This window comes from Chelmon rostratus, chromosome 24 (assembly GCF_017976325.1).
Source record: "Chelmon rostratus isolate fCheRos1 chromosome 24, fCheRos1.pri, whole genome shotgun sequence".
Taxonomy (NCBI): domain Eukaryota; kingdom Metazoa; phylum Chordata; class Actinopteri; order Chaetodontiformes; family Chaetodontidae; genus Chelmon; species Chelmon rostratus.
The window spans coordinates 152,501-170,000 of record NC_055681.1 but is presented as its reverse complement, the minus strand read 5'-3'; the positions used below and the strand labels follow the sequence as shown (position 1 = coordinate 170,000).

Genomic DNA, 17,500 nt, shown 5'->3' with positions numbered 1-17,500 from the left:
AGCAGGCTAGGCTGTCGGTAGGCGGGCCTTAAGGAGGACTGGAGCTAAGAAGAGAAGAGCGGTTTTTAACATGAAACCCTTTCTAACAGTATACCAGTATAGTATTACTGCAGTATATTCACACACACTGAGTATTACTGCTAAATGTTACTGTGCAGAATTTAACCTCTGCTGCTGCTGTGTCCTCGAGCAAGGCAGCGAACCAGCAGACACACACACACAATGGTGATGAAGAGAGTGTGTGTGTGTCTGTGAGTGTGTGTGTGTGTGTGTGTGTGTGCATGTGTCTCTGTGTGTCTGTGAGTGTGTGTGTGTGTGTGTGTGTGCGTGTGTGTGTGTGCGCGTGTGTCTGTGTGTGTGTGTGTCTGTGAGTGTGTGTGTGTGTGTGTGTGTGTGTATTTATTTGTGTGTGTGTGTGTGTGTGTATTTATTTGTGTGTGTGTGTGAGTGTGTGAGTGTGTGTGTGTGTGTGTGTATTTATTTGTGTGTGTGTGTGTGTGTGTGTATTTATTTGTGTGTGTGTGTGTGATGGGGGGTCTGAATGGCTGCTGGCTGTAAGATGTCATCATTTTCACACTCACTCGACCAATGAGATTATTTTTATTTGAGCCTCCAGAGAAGCTCAGCGGGAGGAAAGCACACACACACACACACACACACACACACACACACACACACACACACACACAGAGACACACACACACACACACACACACACACATTTAATTTTCACATGATTTTTGACTTTTTGTCTGCGGAATCATCATCTTCATCCTCATCCTCTCTCTGGCTGCTGATAGGTTGCTGAAGCTGGATGATTGACAGGAGCACGGAGAGGAAGACGCTCGCTCTCTGAAGGTGAAGGTCTGGCATCCAGCTGAGCCAATCAGAACACACAGATTCATCTGATCCACTCTGCTTTGTTCTGATCCTTTGACTTATCAGAAGATTAAAGGTTGGACAGTGAGGGTCAGTGTCAGCAGTCTGAGATCCACTTCAGACCGGAGTCTGTTACCTGAGACTTGATCTGGACCTCTGGACCCACCTGATCCTGAATTAATGTTTAAAACTGGACTCGAACCAAAATTGACCTCAGGATGAAGAGAATCAATTCAAAGTGGATCACAGGTCTAGGCACCCAGGAGGTGTCCTGATCAGGTGCCAGAACCATGTCCACAGGTCCAATGGACTCAAGGACACGAGGCCACAGTCTGACACAGTCACTCATTCCAAAAGCTGCACAAAGACAGTGGACCAGAGGACAGTCAGAGGATGTAAGGCCCCGTCCAAAATCCAGACTGAACTTCAAGATAGTCGGACACAAACCGACAAAACCGAGACCTGAGGACAGTTGGACCTGGTCTCAGTTTCAGCGTCTTATTAGATCTGGTCTGATGCGGGTTTGAGGACAGTTGGACCTGGTCCCAGTTTCAGCGCCTTATTAGATCTGGTCTGGTGTGGACCTGGGGACAGTTGGACCTGGTCTCAGTTTCAGCGTGTTATTGGATCTGGTCTCATGTGGACCTGGGGACAGTTGGACCTGGTCTCAGTTTCAGCGTCTTATTAGATCTGGTCTGATGTGGACCTGAGGGCAGTTGGACCTGGTCTCAGTTTCAGCGTGTTATTAGATCTGGTCTGATGTGGACCTGGGGACAGTTGGACCTGGTCCCAGTTTCAGCGTGTTATTAGATCTGGTCTGGTGTGGACCTGGGGACAGTTGGACCTGGTCCCAGTTTCAGCGTGTTATTGGATCTGGTCTGGTGTGGACCTGGGGACAGTTGGACAGAAAGTCTTCCTGCAGATCACTTTTCCTCCTGACGGTCACAGCTCAGGGTTCAGAGGACCATCAGGTTCGTGTTTTTCATCTTTTCCCTGCAGACAAACTGACAGGAGATTTTCCAGCTGTGATTGGATCCAGATGTTTGTCTGAAGAGGACACGAACGTTTCAGCCTCAGGCGGTTTCAGACATTCAGAGGGTTAGGGTGCGATGAACTTCATGAACACGCTTCCTCCTCAGTGTGCCCACAGTCTGCGTGGAAGGCGAGAGAGGCTCACTTCATCTTTTTAACTCCGTTTTCTTCACAATGACGCCTCATTTTCTGTGAATACTGAACAAGCATTATTCTAACTTGTCTTATTTTAGATCTGCTTTCTAACAAATCAGGAAGACCAGATCAAACCAGTCTGGTTCAGCCTCTTCATTGGTTTCCAGAAGGTTTTTAGGTTTGATTTTAAGATTTTACTGATCTTATGATTTCTATCTTTCTATTTCAGCTCAGTTAAATCTGTTTTACTATTAATATTCAGCTGTAGGTTATTTCAGGTGTTTTCATACTTTCATGATCTGCAAACTGACCCCCCCCCCATATGAGCTGACAACGTGGAACACTGACCTGATGTCAGTGGAAACTGAAAGCGGATCCAATTCTCAGACGAGGTCATGAAATCGTGTCATTCACAAACATTTCATCCAAGTATGAACACATATGTTCCTGTGCAGAAACAGATGGCGGAACATATGTTTCTGTGCTTTTTAGCCAAAATTTGTTTACGTTTACGTACATCTGCCTCCATTAAAAGTCTGCTGAGTTAGCGGTTAGCACTTTAGGACTGAAGAAAACTTAAAACATGATTATTCTCAAAAACAGTCTTCTATGATTCTAAGTTACTGCAATATTCTTGCACAGAGGAAGAAGAGTCAGAGGGACTTGTAGATGAAGAAGAGTTAGAGTGACTCGGAGGAAAGCCATTGGTCCATCCAGTAGGACAGATCCGCCTCCAGCCTCTGAAGCAACAACAGGAAGCAACAGCATTTACTTATGACCTTTCAAAATAGTAGTTTCACAAAATAACTTTAACTCAAGCTGCTTTTTCTGGAGCTTTCCACCATGTCACAAGGTCTTCATGGCGCCTTTAGCAGCCTTTAGCAACACTTCTCATTCACACCGACCTCAAACTGAGCACTGAAGAGACACAGGGAAATGGTTGAAAGCTCTGGAAAAGCTAAATATAACAGCGTGGAGTCACAGAGGGCAGCGCGAATCAGACAAACTGCTGCCAACAGCTAAGCTCAGAGACTCAGGTGTTGCCAGGCAACCATTCAACCAATCAGACAGGAGAAACATCTTCCATACCACACTTTCCACGAAGTTTCATTGGCTGATGATGAAACAGGCAACATGAATTTAGGTGCATTTCCTCTTTAATCCTGTTGACCTTCCATTTCTGCTGTTTAAAGAAAGCCTCGTTCAAACTCAACAACTTTATTGTACTTTACTCTGAAGACATCAGGGTTGAAATGAGGGCGATCAGTTTCATTCCGTGACTTATTTTTTGCTTTAATTTTCAAGACATGAAACGAATGTTTGAACCTCTGATTCTTCTGCGTGAAACAGAGAAAACGAGGTTGTTTGATTGAATTAATGTGCATATCCAGCAGTGAGTTATGGCGCAAAGATGCAGGCTGATTGGACGCATCAGGATAATGTTCTTTACTAGTTTATTCACTCCTGATTGATCAGTTTGTCTTCTAGAGTTTAGATTTGGTAAAATAACATCGTTTCTATGTGACATGGCAACACGTCAGCTGAAAACACAGAGGACCGAGTGTAGAACCCTGAGGTACACACGTAAACACTTTAATCCTTTAATATTTTGGCTTTTTGTCACTAATATGGTTTTTTTTTTTCTTGAAATATTTATTTTAAAGTACTTTTATGCACTTTTTGGTCCAATTTTACAATGTTTTCATAAATGGAAATTATTTTTTATCTTAAACTAGTTTAACTTTTTGAAAACTGACATTTGGTTCAAAAACTATGGTTCATTTTTGTAAAATTAAAACTTTTTTCTCAATAATATTTTTTAAATCTGATTTTTTAAATAAACTATGGCTTTATTATCAAATGTAGGGTTTTTGTATTGTGACAACTTATATACTATAAATTTTGACTTTCTTCAACAAATCAGCTGGTCATCAAATGTATTTGTGTGGATTTTCAGAATAAAAGCTGTGAAGGTCAGGCTGACTGCAGCATCCCTCTGGCTTCATCATCATCATCATCAGCTGATCTAAATACAGATGTTGTGTTCGTCGGCCATCTGAGGCGCCGCTCGTCACCATCGGTCTCAACAGGAAGTGTGAAAAGCTAAAGTGTGATCTTCCTGCGGGCTGATCTGAGAACAGCTCTGCCTTTCACTCGACTTTGACCTCCTTTGGGTGTTTTTAACGGCTGCTGTCGGAAACATGAAGAAGACGTAATGAAGAAAAATGTCTCACCGTCCTCTGTCAATCAATCATCGAGTTATTCAAATGGACTGAAAAACAATCAAACTATCAATAGAAAGTTCATCCGGCAGCCAGGTGGACTGAGTCTGGACTTCCTGGTTCAGAAGGACAGTTTATTTCTGTAATTAGTTTATTAATATATGAGTTTGATAGAAACTCGTGTGAGCCAATGAATGTTTTGTGTGCAGAAGTTTAATTTAAAACTCGACACATTCTGCTGACTGAGCACTTTTCCTACTTGAAGTACGTTTTGATGGTGAAACGACTTGAATATATTCGAACATGTGAAAATAACGGCTTTATAGTAAAAGATTTCATCGTATGTGATGTTCTGTTTCCAGTTTCTCTTCAAAGCGTCCGTCTGAATCTCGTGTTACACTCCATCGCTGGCATTACAGCGTGTATAGTGTAGTGAGTCAAACCACCGCGAGGACGCCGATCCCGTGCTAACGTGTTAGCTGTTAGCTCGGCTCCCGCTGTGACTGATGTTTTCTGGGTGATGGGGGGGGGCAGCAGTGATCGGTGTCACTCTGAACATCAGCTGTTTCCCAGCAGGAACTTTCATTTGTCTTTGGTGTGAAATCTTTCCCTGCAGCCAAACTGAGCCGCTTCCTGTCTCCACAAGTCCTCGTCTTTGACTTCATCTCTGTCCTCCTCCTCCTCGCTTCAGGTGTGAACTGTGATCATAATCATTTGATTCAAGCACAAATGTGGAGAAATTCAGACTTTTTTCTTCTATCCTCTGGCGATCACATGTTAGGAAATGTTCAGCTGTCCACATACTTTTGGCCTTAACGTGCATCAAAATCCCAAACTGCAGATTGATATGAAGCTGGTCTCTGCACGCTCACTGATGTGCTTTGTCCTGCAGGTCGTTGAGTTCTTCCAGTCCAGCAGAGGGCAGCATCGTCCCACTGATGAAGAGGAAGGCTGCCATGTTGGCTGAATCAAAGGAGGAGGAGGAGTAACCTTCATCACCAGAGCAGATCGGACTCCAGGACTGAGCTTTCCCTCCAAACACGCCTGTCCTGCTAAGATAAAATAAGACTTTATTAATCCCACAGCAGAAATCTGAAGACGGATCTCCTCAGCCTTTAACGAGCTCTGACTTCCTGATTCAGGCCTTAAACCTCGCTGACGCTCTGCTGAACTGACAAACGTCATTTTAGTTCATTTCATCACTGTTATTCGAAAGGCTTTATTTTTCTTCTTGTGCTTTCTCTTTATTTTCAGCCTTATATATCAAATCTTATTAGTTATCAAGTGGGTTTTATTCTATAGGCCGAGCAGCTTCGTCTGGACCTCAGGACTGAATCCTGGATCAGGTCTGTTTGATCTCTGAGTCTTTCCAGGCTTCAGGTCTAAAATAGATGTGACTGATAACAGAGATTAGGAAAGCAGCTGCGCAGGAAATGTGGGTCACAGTTTGAGCACGGACAGAAACGCTGAGCACGTGAACGTCACCTTTTGCTTCAATGAACGATTTCTTCATTTGTCTTCGCAGAAAGTTCCAGCAGGCGTCCTCTCGGATTCATATTTAACACCTGGTGGACAGATTGACACGAGCGCACTGAGTCAACATGATCCCCGAGTCTCGTGCACATTTGTCAGCATGTGAACATGCAACACCGGCTGAGGTGAGTGGGTTCACCATACATACAGACATGGACATATATAGAGACGTCTAAATAGAGACAGAGACATGTGGGCCTGACTCGAGACAACAACAAACAACAGAATAAAAGAAGACGAAGAGACAAGAAAAGACAACGACAAGACGAGACAAAAAAGACAAGAACAACAAAATGAGACAAGACAAGAAAAGACAACAAAATTATATAAGACAAGAGGAGACAAAAGACAACGACATGACGAGACAAAAGAGACAGGAACAACAAAATAAAAGAAGACGAGGAGACATCGAAGTGACCACAGACTCAGGTGAGACTTCACTGACCTCCAGGTGTTGACACAGCTGAGCACAAAACGATCTCCATCAATAAATAAAGGGGGTCAAAATGTTGAACACAGGTCTATCACAGTGGGTGGTTACCATGGTGACAGGGTCAGGGTATATAGGGTGTACATATACAGTATAAATACATACATGGATCTGAAAGTGTGTGACCTCACTGAGCTGCCGGAGGTCAGAGGTCGTTCTCACCTGTCGGGTCCAGTTCCTTCACTCTGTCTGACTTCAGTCTAACTCAAGACTCTGGATCTGGTTCCTGATCCAGTCCATGATCTCGAGGCACTGTAACATCGTTGTGTACAGTGTAATGACTCAGCACAGGGATGTTCATAAAATACTACACACATGAAGTTCCCACTGGGTTCTTATCAGGAACCACCCACACACCCTTCATACAGTTATCACACTGTGAGCCAGCTGGGCCACTGCCAGAAACATGACCCCCCACCCCCCCACCCACAAATAGAATCCATTTACAGATGACTAAGTAAGGCCAGGAGGCATTCACCGACCCCAGTAAATATAGGAAAACATGTGCGCTGCTAAATACAGACTGTGAGTCTGGGAGAGTCCCTGAGAAATCAGGACAATGGAGAGTGACATTCAAATAAAACTTTATTCACACCGTCAAAAGACATTTCAAAGTTACAGCAAAGTCTGAAACAAGTGCAGCGTTTCAAGTTTGCAGTTTTACAAAGACACAAACACATCCTGAACACAATAAATAAAGTCCTTCGAGTCGAGACTTGTCTGGACTCAAATGACGAGCAAGAAAAATGTCCAAAAATAGAAAAGTATAAAAAAAGTTGCACCAGTAGAAAACTTTCCCATAAGATTGCACGTGTCCGTTTCCTGTTCCTGAAGGGTTTAGAAAAGCAGCAGCAGCTTCCTCTGACATCTTCCTGTTACTTTCTGTCAGCGTCCTGGCCTTCCTCCTCACCCCCCGTTCTGAAGTCCATGCGGGCCAGCAGGGCCTCGGCCTCCTGGGTGTCCAGGCTCAGGCGCTCCATGCTCTCGTAGCCCGGCTCGGGCCTGTTCAGCTGGTCTGCCCTGGCCGCCTGCTGCGCCTCGTCCTGCAGCTGCTTGGCGGTGAGGAGGAACTCGGCGACGCTGCAGGACTGCATGTTCTGCGACAGTTTCTCCTGCAGCTGGTTGCTGAGCTGCAGCTGCTGCTTGTACTGGTCCGCCAGCTTCCGGAGCGTGGACACTTTCTCCTGCTCCACCCTGCCGATCTGCTCCAGCAGCTGGCCTTTACGCTCCTCCAGGATGGCGTACAGCAGGTCGAAGCTCTCGCCCAGTCGCCTCTTCTGCAGCTCTCCGTTCTCCTGGATCGCTTTGCACCTGTTGTCCATCTCCGCCATGACGGCCTGGACGCAGCCGTTAGCTGCGGCGAGCAGCTCCATGGCCGAGCGCAGCTCGTTCTTCTGGCTCTGGTAGATGGCGTGCAGTGGCGACACTTCGCAGTCTTTGTGCTGCCCGAACACCTTGCACATGGAGCAGGTGGGCGTCTGGCAGCTGACGCAGTAGATGTTGATGCGTTCGTCTTCGTGCTCCTTACACTTCGGCTCCTTGGCGTCTTTGTCCTTCAGGGGAGGGTCCTCGCCGTCGCTCCCCCGGCTCTCCTGCTGCTGCTTGTAGATGTCGATGATGTTCTCCACCAGCAGGTTCCTCTGCAGCCCGTACACGCCGTGCCGGTCCAGAATGACCTCGAAGCGGCAGGTGGGGCAGCGGAAGGTGCCCCCGGAGTAGTGGTAGGGGTTCCTGGACTCGTAGAGGTCGTTGGCGCAGCCGCGGCACAGGTTGTGCTGGCAGGGGAGGATGACCACGGGCTTGGTGAACATGTCGAGGCAGATGGGACAGCTGAGCTGCTTCTCCAGACTCTCCATGGCGCTGACGGGACGCACCAGCTGACCCGTCTGGATGTCCATCGTCTTCTCCTTCTGGTCCTTCGCTGTCTCTCTGACTCGCTTTGTGTCTCTTCCTCGCCGGTTTATTTCGATCTGCTGCCGTCAGAAGGCCCCAGCCTTTATAGTGCCGGGGGACTGACACCCGACCCCCCCGGCCGGCTGTTTGTCACACTGATACGGAGAAAATAGACTCTGCGCAACCCCTCCTGCTGACGACTGGACCCCCCTGCCGCCTGACACCACCCAGTCCTTTCCTGTGAGAACGACCCCCCCCCCACCATCAAAGCCAGAGTCCAACCAAACAAAAACAAGCAGAAAACAGAAATGTGTGAAACGTTAAATGAATGTGTGTCATCGGTCAGAAGAATGAAACTCAGATTCACCTGACGACAAATTCAACAAAACAACAATGAGTCCAGAAGAGACGCAACTTGACCTTTGACCCCCGGTGTTCCCTCCGTCTGTGCATGTGTGTGTGTGTGCTTATTTTAGAGTGTGTGTGTGTGTGTGTGTGTGTGTGTGTGTGTGTGTGTGTTACACAACAGCACCAGTGTGTCCAGTAAACAGTCAGTCATGTGGAGATCAGCAGCTTGTGCAACAGACGGCTGGAGCTTCATGGAAACCTGGAACATCTGAGAGTCCACAACATCTGCAACAACAGCAACATCTGAGCAACAACAGCAACATCTGAGCAACAAGTTCAGCAACATCTGAGAGTCCACAACATCTGCAACAACAGCAACATCTGAGCAACAACAGCAACATCTGAGAGTCCACAACATCTGCAACAACAGCAACATCTGAGCAACAACAGCAACATCTGAGCAACAAGTTCAACACCATCTGCAACTACAGCAACCTTCAACAACATCTGAGCAACATGTTGAACAATAGTTGCTTCAGACAGATTGCCGTTGGTCACAGCCAGTTTTCACCTGAATGTTTCATGAGGTCAGAATTGATCATTTTTAATCTGCTTTGTTGATGTTCAGGTGATCTCAGGTGGATTCTTCTGATTCAATCAGACGTCACAGCTTCTGGTGTTTAATCTGCACGTGTTCTCAGACAGGAAGTCCAAACACAACTTCGTCCAAAACATTTCTCCGTAAACCCCTCACATGCTCAGCTCTTACATAACACACACAAACACACACACACACACACACACAGCTATAAATCATGTTGACCTTTCACATGACACACGTGACTGAGGTGACCGACATGAACGTCAAGTCAAACGTCAGCACCTCAGAGACTCTGGAAACAGTTTAATGTTGTTGCTCATTTCAGTGAGACGCAGCTGAGTTTGATCTGTTTCTGTCATTTTAAATCATTGAAGCAGCTCGACCTCACTCACGTCCTGAAATCTGCCTTTTTACTCATGAAGTCCTGAGGTGAACTATAAAAAACACATTCAAGACTCGACAGCAGAAACAACGACTGAAGAAACCTTCAGCGCTCAGGATAGATGCTGTTCCACTCTTCAGCCAGCAGGTGTCCCTCTTCACCTGTTCTTCACTTTGAGTCTGGAGTCCTTGAAGAAAGTAGAAGGAGTCCTTGAGTAAATTCTACATCAACATGATCCATATGAATCCTTAAAGAGGGGGTCATTCTGTGGACCCTTGAGGTATTTCCAGGACTCTTTCCATGGTGTGTATGTGCTGTGAGGAAGTTCCATGATGTAGTTCTGGAATTCCATGAGGAGTTCCAGGGGTCCTGGGTGCTTACCCCTGACTGTGGGGTCCTTGAGGATGTTTCAAAAGTACCTTGGGAGCTTTGGTGTGTCAACAATTCCTGAGTTCTCCAGCCCAAAGTGACACCTTCACAATGTTTGTTTGATCCAACCCAGAGTCCAAACCTCGACGTTAGAGCAAATACATTCAAATGATTCAAATCATTCAGTCGTTCAAATCACCAAAGATACACAAAAGTGTTCTTCATCATCATCATCATCGTCATCATTAGCATCATCATCATTACCATGACTGTCATCATCATCATTAGCATCATTATTATCATGATCTTCTTCTTCTTCATCTTCATCATCTTTATCATCATCATCATCATCATCATCACTCACTGGCCTTTCTGATTTCTGTTTGAGCACCTGAACACATCATTAACAGAAAGATCAAACCTGCATTCCCCAGATACATGAAAACATGCTTTTATTTTGGAAACAGGAAGGAGAAACTGATCTTTGTTTCCTTCTCTGATCTCAGCACCGACTTTAGAAAACAAACAAAGATCTCTGCTCTGTTCTCAGCCAATCAAATGTCTGGACTTCATGTCACCATGGAGATAGGATGTGAGGAATGTGCTGACAGTAAATGTGACCCCACACAGGGTCAAAGGTCAGCAGAGAGCTGATTGTTCACAGAGAGGTGTTTAGTTTGTCCTCTCCCTTCTTCTTCTGTGGTGTAAACTGCAGCAGGGTCAAAGGTCACAGCTTCACAGCGTGATCCTTGCCACTGAGCGCGCTCAGACCGATCATAGTCTCTGTGGACAGAAGCCCATTCAAAATATCCTCATTTTAAGCTGCTTTGTCCTGAAACTTTATTTCACCAGTGAAGCTGCAGCTTCGGGGGGGGCGTTCTCACTGCTCCTTTCCAGTCTGACAGCAACAGACACTTTGTTTTCCTGACCAGCTTCGAGTCTGTTAACGAGCTTTTAAAAAGTTAAAACAAAGTTTGGTCTGAATCCACCAGAGTATACAGAAAGAAATTCACATACAGGTTCCAAAGGGTACTTGAAGTTCTTCTGTGGCCCCACAGTGAGCTGCAGAGTTTCTCATACCAGGAACACACAGATTACACAGGAATACTCTGTTTAATACTCTGTTCAATACTCTGTTTAATACTCTGTTTAATATTCTGATTAATACTCTGATTAATACTCCATTTCATACTGTGTTTAATCCTCTCTTTAGTACTCTCTTTAGATCTCTGTGTAGTACTGTGTTTAGTACTCTGTGTAGTGGTGGTATTTTCGTCTCGTTGTCTCTCAGAAAGTTGAAAGAGTCTCAGAGCTCTGCAGGATAATTACACACACACACACACACACACACACGTGTTTGTACTTGTCCACTTCTGAGGACCCTCATCCACGTCACACATTCCTCAAACTGAACTGAACCGAAACCTTCAAACCAGAACCAACCCAGTGAACACACAGAGAAAGCAGGACTGGTGGGGGGCCTGTGAGGGGCCTGTTAGGGGCCTGTCGGGGGGGGGCCTGTGAGGGCCCCGTGGATCACAGAGACCCGACCCGTCACTCACGTCAAACCTCAGGGCTCAGGCAGACGTGGAGTTTAAAACCAGCGTTTTTCTAATGCAGTTTGGTGTGCAGGGTTCTTGCTGGATGCACTCTGGATCTGGATGTTTCCTCTCAGTTTCTGTCAGACTTTCTGTCTCAGCCTGTTTCCAGGTCTTGTTCTCACATGTCCAGAACAAGGTCTCAGTGTAATCCCTGCCAGATCCCACTAGATGATGTTCCTCCATTAACTGTCCTCCTGCTGCCGCAGATCCTCGCCACTGAGCGCGCTCAGACCGACCGCTGTGACATCAGGTTGTTACTGGACTGGAGGCTAAAGGCAGACGTTCCTCCGTTTTCTTTAAGTGCTCAGACAACAAGCCGGAGGCTCAGTCTGCCTGTCTGTCTCTCAGTCTGCCTGTCTGTCTGTCAGTCTGCTGTTGTTTTATCAGTCAGAGTGGCACCTCTGTCTGTCTGCCCCTCTCTGTCTGACTCTCCCTGTCTCTCTATGTCTCTCTCTCTGTGTCTGCCTGTCTGTCTGTCTCTCTCTCTCTGTCTTTGTGTCTGTCTCTCTGTGTCTGCCTGTCTGTCTGTCTCTCTCTCTCTCTCTCTCTCTGTCTCTCTCTGTCTTTGTGTCTGTCTCTCTGTCTGCCTCTCTCTCTGTCTGTCTCTCTTTGCCTGTCTCTCTCTCTGTCTCTCTCTCTGCCTGTCTCTCTCTCTCTCTGTCTGTCTGTCTGTCTCTCTGTCTGTCTGTCTCTCTCTGCCTGTCTGTCTGTCTCTGTCTCTCTCTGTCTCTCTGTCTCTCTCTCTCTGTCTGTCTCTCTCTGCCTGTCTGTCTGTCTCTCTCTCTCTCTCTCTCTCTGTCTCTCTCTGTCTTTGTGTCTGTCTCTCTGTCTGCCTCTCTCTCTGTCTGTCTCTCTTTGCCTGTCTCTCTCTCTGTCTCTCTCTCTGCCTGTCTCTCTCTCTCTCTGTCTGTCTGTCTGTCTCTCTGTCTGTCTGTCTCTCTCTGCCTGTCTGTCTGTCTCTGTCTCTCTCTGTCTCTCTGTCTCTCTCTCTCTGTCTGTCTCTCTCTGCCTGTCTGTCTGTCTCTCTCTCTCTCTGAGCGCATGCGTGAGGTTGGAGTGAGCGTGGAAGTGAGTGTCGGACGTTGTGAGTGATTGTGCAAACTTTACTCTTTTTTTCTCTCTGTTTTGTGGTTTTTGGATGTGTTAGTGTGCTGGTGTAGGTTTTTGGTGTTAGTTGGTGGTGGGTCGGTGGGGTTGGTTAGGTGGTGGGGTTTTTTGGCAGTCGGGCATTATGCCCGTTGTCAGCAGTGAGGTTGAGCTGGAGAAGCTGACCCGCCGACATGCGGTGAAATTAATCCCGAATGTCGGCTGTTCGGTGGAGGAGGCCAGCTGTGCGGTTGGAGAGGTGGTGGGCTTTGAAAGCATAAAGTCCGCGTCTCGTATGAACGGCGCCATCGTCATCTTTTTGGATGACGTGGCAAAGGTGGAAAAAGTGGTTGAATCTGGCGTGGTAATAAGTGAAAGTTTCACCCCCGTCCTGCCGCTGGTGAACCCAGCAAAAAAGATAATGATTTCTAACGTCCCCCCTTTTATTAAAAATGAAGAGCTGGTGAAAGAGCTGGCGCGTTACGGACAGCTGGTTTCCCCCATCAAGATGCTTCTGCTCGGCTGTAAGTCTCCAAAACTGAAGCACGTAGTGTGTCACAGGAGACAGGTGTTCATGGTCCTCAAAGACAGCTCCAAAGACCTGGACCTGACCTTCAGTTTTAGGGTTGAAGGTTTTAATTACATCGTGTTTGCTACCTCAGAGACGATGAAATGTTTCGGTTGTGGTGCGGAGGGACATTTGATTCGGTCTTGCCCTGAGGCCGCGGAGCGGGCCGATGCGGCTCCGGGTCCGGCGGCCGGGGCGGCCGCGGGGCGGCCCGCGGGTCGGTCGGCCGGGCCCGCCGCGGGGCGGCCCGCGGGTCCGGCGGCCGGGTCGGCCGCGGGGCGGCCCGCGGGTCGGGCGGCCGAGCCCGCCGCGGGGCGGCCCGCGGGCAGCTCGGAGTCGGTTGATGCGCCGCGGCCCGGGTCAGACTCGCTCGGTGTGTGTCAGTCTGTTGAGAAAAGACGGGAAACAGAGGCAGAAATGCAGGACAAGGAGCAGAGTGTAGATCGGGATCAAACTGAGACTGACAACACTGAAAAGAGAAGAAACGTTCAGACATTTGAGAAATCAGAGAAACAGAAAAGTAACAGAAATAGTGGAAACAGTTGTCAGGTGGTTGATAGTGTGATCAGTGAGGTGCTGATGGATGAACATATGTCAGATGATGTAAGTCTAACAAATAAACCTGGAAAAAGAAAAAACAGCAGTGATAAAGAACAGAGTGGAGCTCGAGCTAAAAGAGTGACAGAGGACCTGTCAGATAATGAGGAGGAATGTGAGTGGACGCCATCACAAGAGAATGAGTTCACTTTTTATCCAGTTGAAAAAGTGAGAAAGTTTCTGCAGGAAACTAAAGGCCAGAGAGCCGTTAAACCTGAACTTTACTTCCCTGATCTGAGAGGTTTTGTCAAATCTGTGACTCAGCTGAGGAAGGAGAGCGATGTGTTCAGTGAACAGGAGGTTTACCGTCTTAAAAAACTTGTGACCAAAGTCAGAGCCCAGTTGATCGAAGATGATGATTAAACCTGAAATGTCTGTCCACATACTACACGTATGTTTTTTGGTTGCAGTGACATTTTCTTCTTTTCTCATGTGTGACTTAAAAATAGGCTCTTTAAATGTAAATGGAGCCAGAAGTGATGAGAAAAGAGCTTGTCTGTTCAAACTTATAGAAATTAAAAAGCTAGATGTGGCTTTTGTCCAGGAGACTCACAGTGACACTGATAATGAAAGACAGTGGAGGACAGAGTGGCCTGGGGACGTCTTCCTAAGCCACAAAACGTCCAACAGTGGTGGAGTCGGCCTGCTTTTTTCAAAGGGCTTCAGTCCCTGTGCTGTACAGGTGGAGGACATAATGTGTGGTCACATTTTAAAAGTTGAAGCACAACATGAAAATGTCAAAATGGTTTTTGTGGTTGTTTATGCTCCAGTTTCACACATTGAAAGAATGAGCTTCTTAAATATTCTGATTGACGTTCTTAATAATTGTTCTGATGAGTTTCTGTTCCTGGGCGGCGATTTTAACTGTACAGAAAATGCTAAACTCGATAGGAATCACCTGGAGCCCCATCCTGCTTCATCTGCCAGACTAAAGCAGCTGATTGAAAGCCACGATCTGAAAGATGTTTGGAGAGGTTTTAACAGGACCGAGCGGCAGTACACCTGGAGTCACTGCAGAGACAATCTGCTGTCTTTGGCCAGACTCGATCGTTTTTACTGTTTTAAACATCACTTCAGTATTTTTAAATCGTGTCGAATAGTTCCTGTTGGCTTCTCCGATCATTGTCTTGTTCAGTGCTCCTTTTATATTCAGAGGGTGAGGGTACGCAGTGCATACTGGCATTTTAATACTGCACTTTTACAAGACAAATCTTTTAGAGCTGCTTTTGAGGTTTTATGGTTTTTACACAGAAAAAGCAAAACTGCTTTTTCTTCAGTGCAGCAATGGTGGGATGTGGGAAAAATCCAGATCAAGCATTTCTGTCAGCAGTATACTCGCAATGTCACCAAGCACATTTCCAGATCTCTTCAAGACCTGGAGACTGAAGTAGTAGAACTACAGAGTCTAGTGGAGTCTACAGGAAATCAAGGGCATGTGGAAGCCCTTAAATCCAAAAGGGCTGCCTTAGCCAACCTGTTGGGCCTGACAGCACAGGGCGCTCTGGTCCGCTCACGCTTCATGACCTCATCCGAAATGGATGCCCCCTCTCAGTTTTTCTTCAGTCTGGAGCGGAAGAACGGCCAGAGGAAGATCATCCACTCCCTACGTGCTGAAAACGGATCCACGATAACAGAAACCCCAGAGATTCGCAGACATGCCACCTGCTTCTACAAAGAACTCTTTAAAAAGGAGTATGTGGAGGATGCAGAGTTGGCTGGTGATTTCTATGCTGGTCTGCCTCAGGTGGATGCTGACAGCAATGCAGTGTTGGAAACAGAACTCTCACTGAACGAACTGCACACTGCTCTCATGGGCCTGGGAAACAGCAAAGCACCTGGCATCGACGGGTTACCTGTGGAGTTCTACAAGTCCTTTTGGTCAGTGATGGGTGAAGATCTGTTGGAGGTCTTCAAGAACAGCTTGGAAAAAGGACGGCTGCCACTGAGCTGCAGGAGGGCAGTTATCACCCTGCTGCCAAAAAAAGGAGATCTACAGGACCTAAAGAACTGGAGGCCTGTATCTCTGCTGTGTGGGGACTATAAAATCCTCTCCAAGGCTCTGGCCTCCAGACTGAGAGAGGAGATGAGTAGGGTCATCCATGTGGACCAGACCTACTGTGTGCCCGGCAGGTTAATAAGTGATAATATCACTTTAATTCGGCATGTTTTGGACGTCTCTGGCTTATTGGGCATTGATGCTGGTCTTATTTCCATAGACCAGGAAAAGGCTTTTGACCGGGTTGAACACCAGTATCTGTGGCAGACGATGAGTGCTTTTGGGTTCAGCCCAGGTTTTATAGCCAAGATCCAGGTTCTGTACCGTGATATTGCGAGTATACTAAAAATAAATGGTGGTTTGGCTGCACCTTTTAGTGTGCAGAGGGGGGTCCGGCAGGGATGCTCTCTCTCTGGCATGTTATATTCACTCGCCATTGAACCTCTGTTGCACAAACTCAGACAGGAACTCTCAGGTGTTTGTTTTCCAGGTTGTGCTTCAGCTGTTAAAATGTCGGCCTATGCAGATGATGTCATGATTATCACCAGCACGCAAAAAGACATTGACATTCTGGAAAAGAATGTGGGGCTCTTTAACAAAATCTCCTCTGCTAAGGTGAACTGGGGAAAAAGTGAAGCTGTGATGGTTGGAAATAAACTGCTGGACAGTTTAGTTTTACCAGGAGGGCTGACATGGAAAAAAGGGGGGATAAAATACTTGGGAGTGTTTTTAGGTGATGAGTCTGTGCTAAGAACAAACTGGGACAATGTGCTGGAAAAAATAAAGGGCCGTCTTAAAAAGTGGGAATGGCTCGTACCAAGCATGTCCTACAGGGGGAGGACACTAGTGATCAATAATCTAGTGTCCTCCTCGTTATGGCACAGACTCGCTTGCGTAGATCCTCCCTCAAACCTGCTCTCACAGCTTCAAGCGATTTTAATTAATTTCTTTTGGGATAAACTGCATTGGATCCCTCAGGCCATTCTCCATCTTCCAAAAGAGGAAGGAGGACAAGGGCTGCTACATCTGGCCAGCAGGGGTGCTACTTTCCGCCTCCAGTATGTGCAGAGACTGCTGTACGGTCCAAAAGACTTGGTGTGGAGACCACTGGCCCGGGTACTGCTGAAGGAGTGTAGTGGTCTGGGCCTTCATGAGTCGCTCTTCCTGATGGATTTGAGGACTCTGAAGTTCCAGACTCTGCCTCCCTTCTACCGTGGCGTCTTCACTGTGTGGAATAAGCTGGTAAAGGACAGGACAGCAGAAAACAACTCTCTGCACTGGTTGCTGCAGGAACCAGTGGTGCATGGCGAACGGTTGGACACCCCCTCCTGGGCCGGGCCAGCGGTTACAGACTTGTTCTGCAGAGCAGGGATTCTGACCTTTGGGTCTGTTTTGAACTTTGCTGGACCAAAACTGGACGATGGAGCTGCTCTGGCAGCCGGCCTGGGAGTCAGATCTGTGAGGACCGTCAACAGGCTGCTGGAACACTGGAGACACCGTCTGACAGGACACGAATGGACTCTGCTGAAGGACTATGGTGAAGGTGTGACTGTGCCTCACACTGATGATCCTTTCCCTGTTTTAGGTGTTCGTCCCAGGTTTGATGGTTGTACTGGTTGTTTTTTAGGTGACAAAAGTCACTCTTTTATGAACTTGGAAGAGACAAAAAGTAAAGATTTGTACAAAATGATGGTTAAATGTCTCAACAAAACCAAACTCCAGGATCGGGTTGACACGCCTTGGCGACGTCATCTGACCCTGCCAGACG

At 47.0% G+C, this 17,500-nt stretch overlaps 2 protein-coding genes across 2 annotated transcripts in view; both read right to left on the bottom strand.

Annotated features, from left to right (window-relative positions):
• The window catches only part of LOC121627654 (vertebrate ancient opsin-like), a 20,072-nt gene extending 13,520 nt beyond the window's left edge, over positions 1–6,552 (bottom strand). Inside the window, exons 1-2 of the mRNA XM_041966680.1 lie at positions 6,497–6,552; positions 5,141–5,317 (exon numbers count right to left, since the gene is read on the bottom strand). Coding sequence (XP_041822614.1) covers positions 5,141–5,317; positions 6,497–6,552 — 233 coding nt within the window. The remainder of the gene's footprint in view (positions 1–5,140; positions 5,318–6,496) is intronic.
• A 477-nt stretch (positions 6,553–7,029) lies between these two features.
• On the bottom strand, positions 7,030–8,216 carry LOC121627430 (tripartite motif-containing protein 54-like). The gene has a single exon (XM_041966338.1). It carries the CDS (start codon positions 8,187–8,189, stop codon positions 7,167–7,169), a length of 1,023 nt encoding a protein of 340 aa, XP_041822272.1. The 5' UTR covers positions 8,190–8,216; the 3' UTR covers positions 7,030–7,166.
• Positions 8,217–17,500: the final 9,284 nt, after the last annotated feature.

Excerpts from the sequence above, each read along its gene's own strand:
- LOC121627430 (XM_041966338.1), bottom strand. The coding sequence starts at position 8,189 with ATGGACATCCAGACGGGTCAGCTGGTGCGTCCCGTCAGCGCCATGGAG.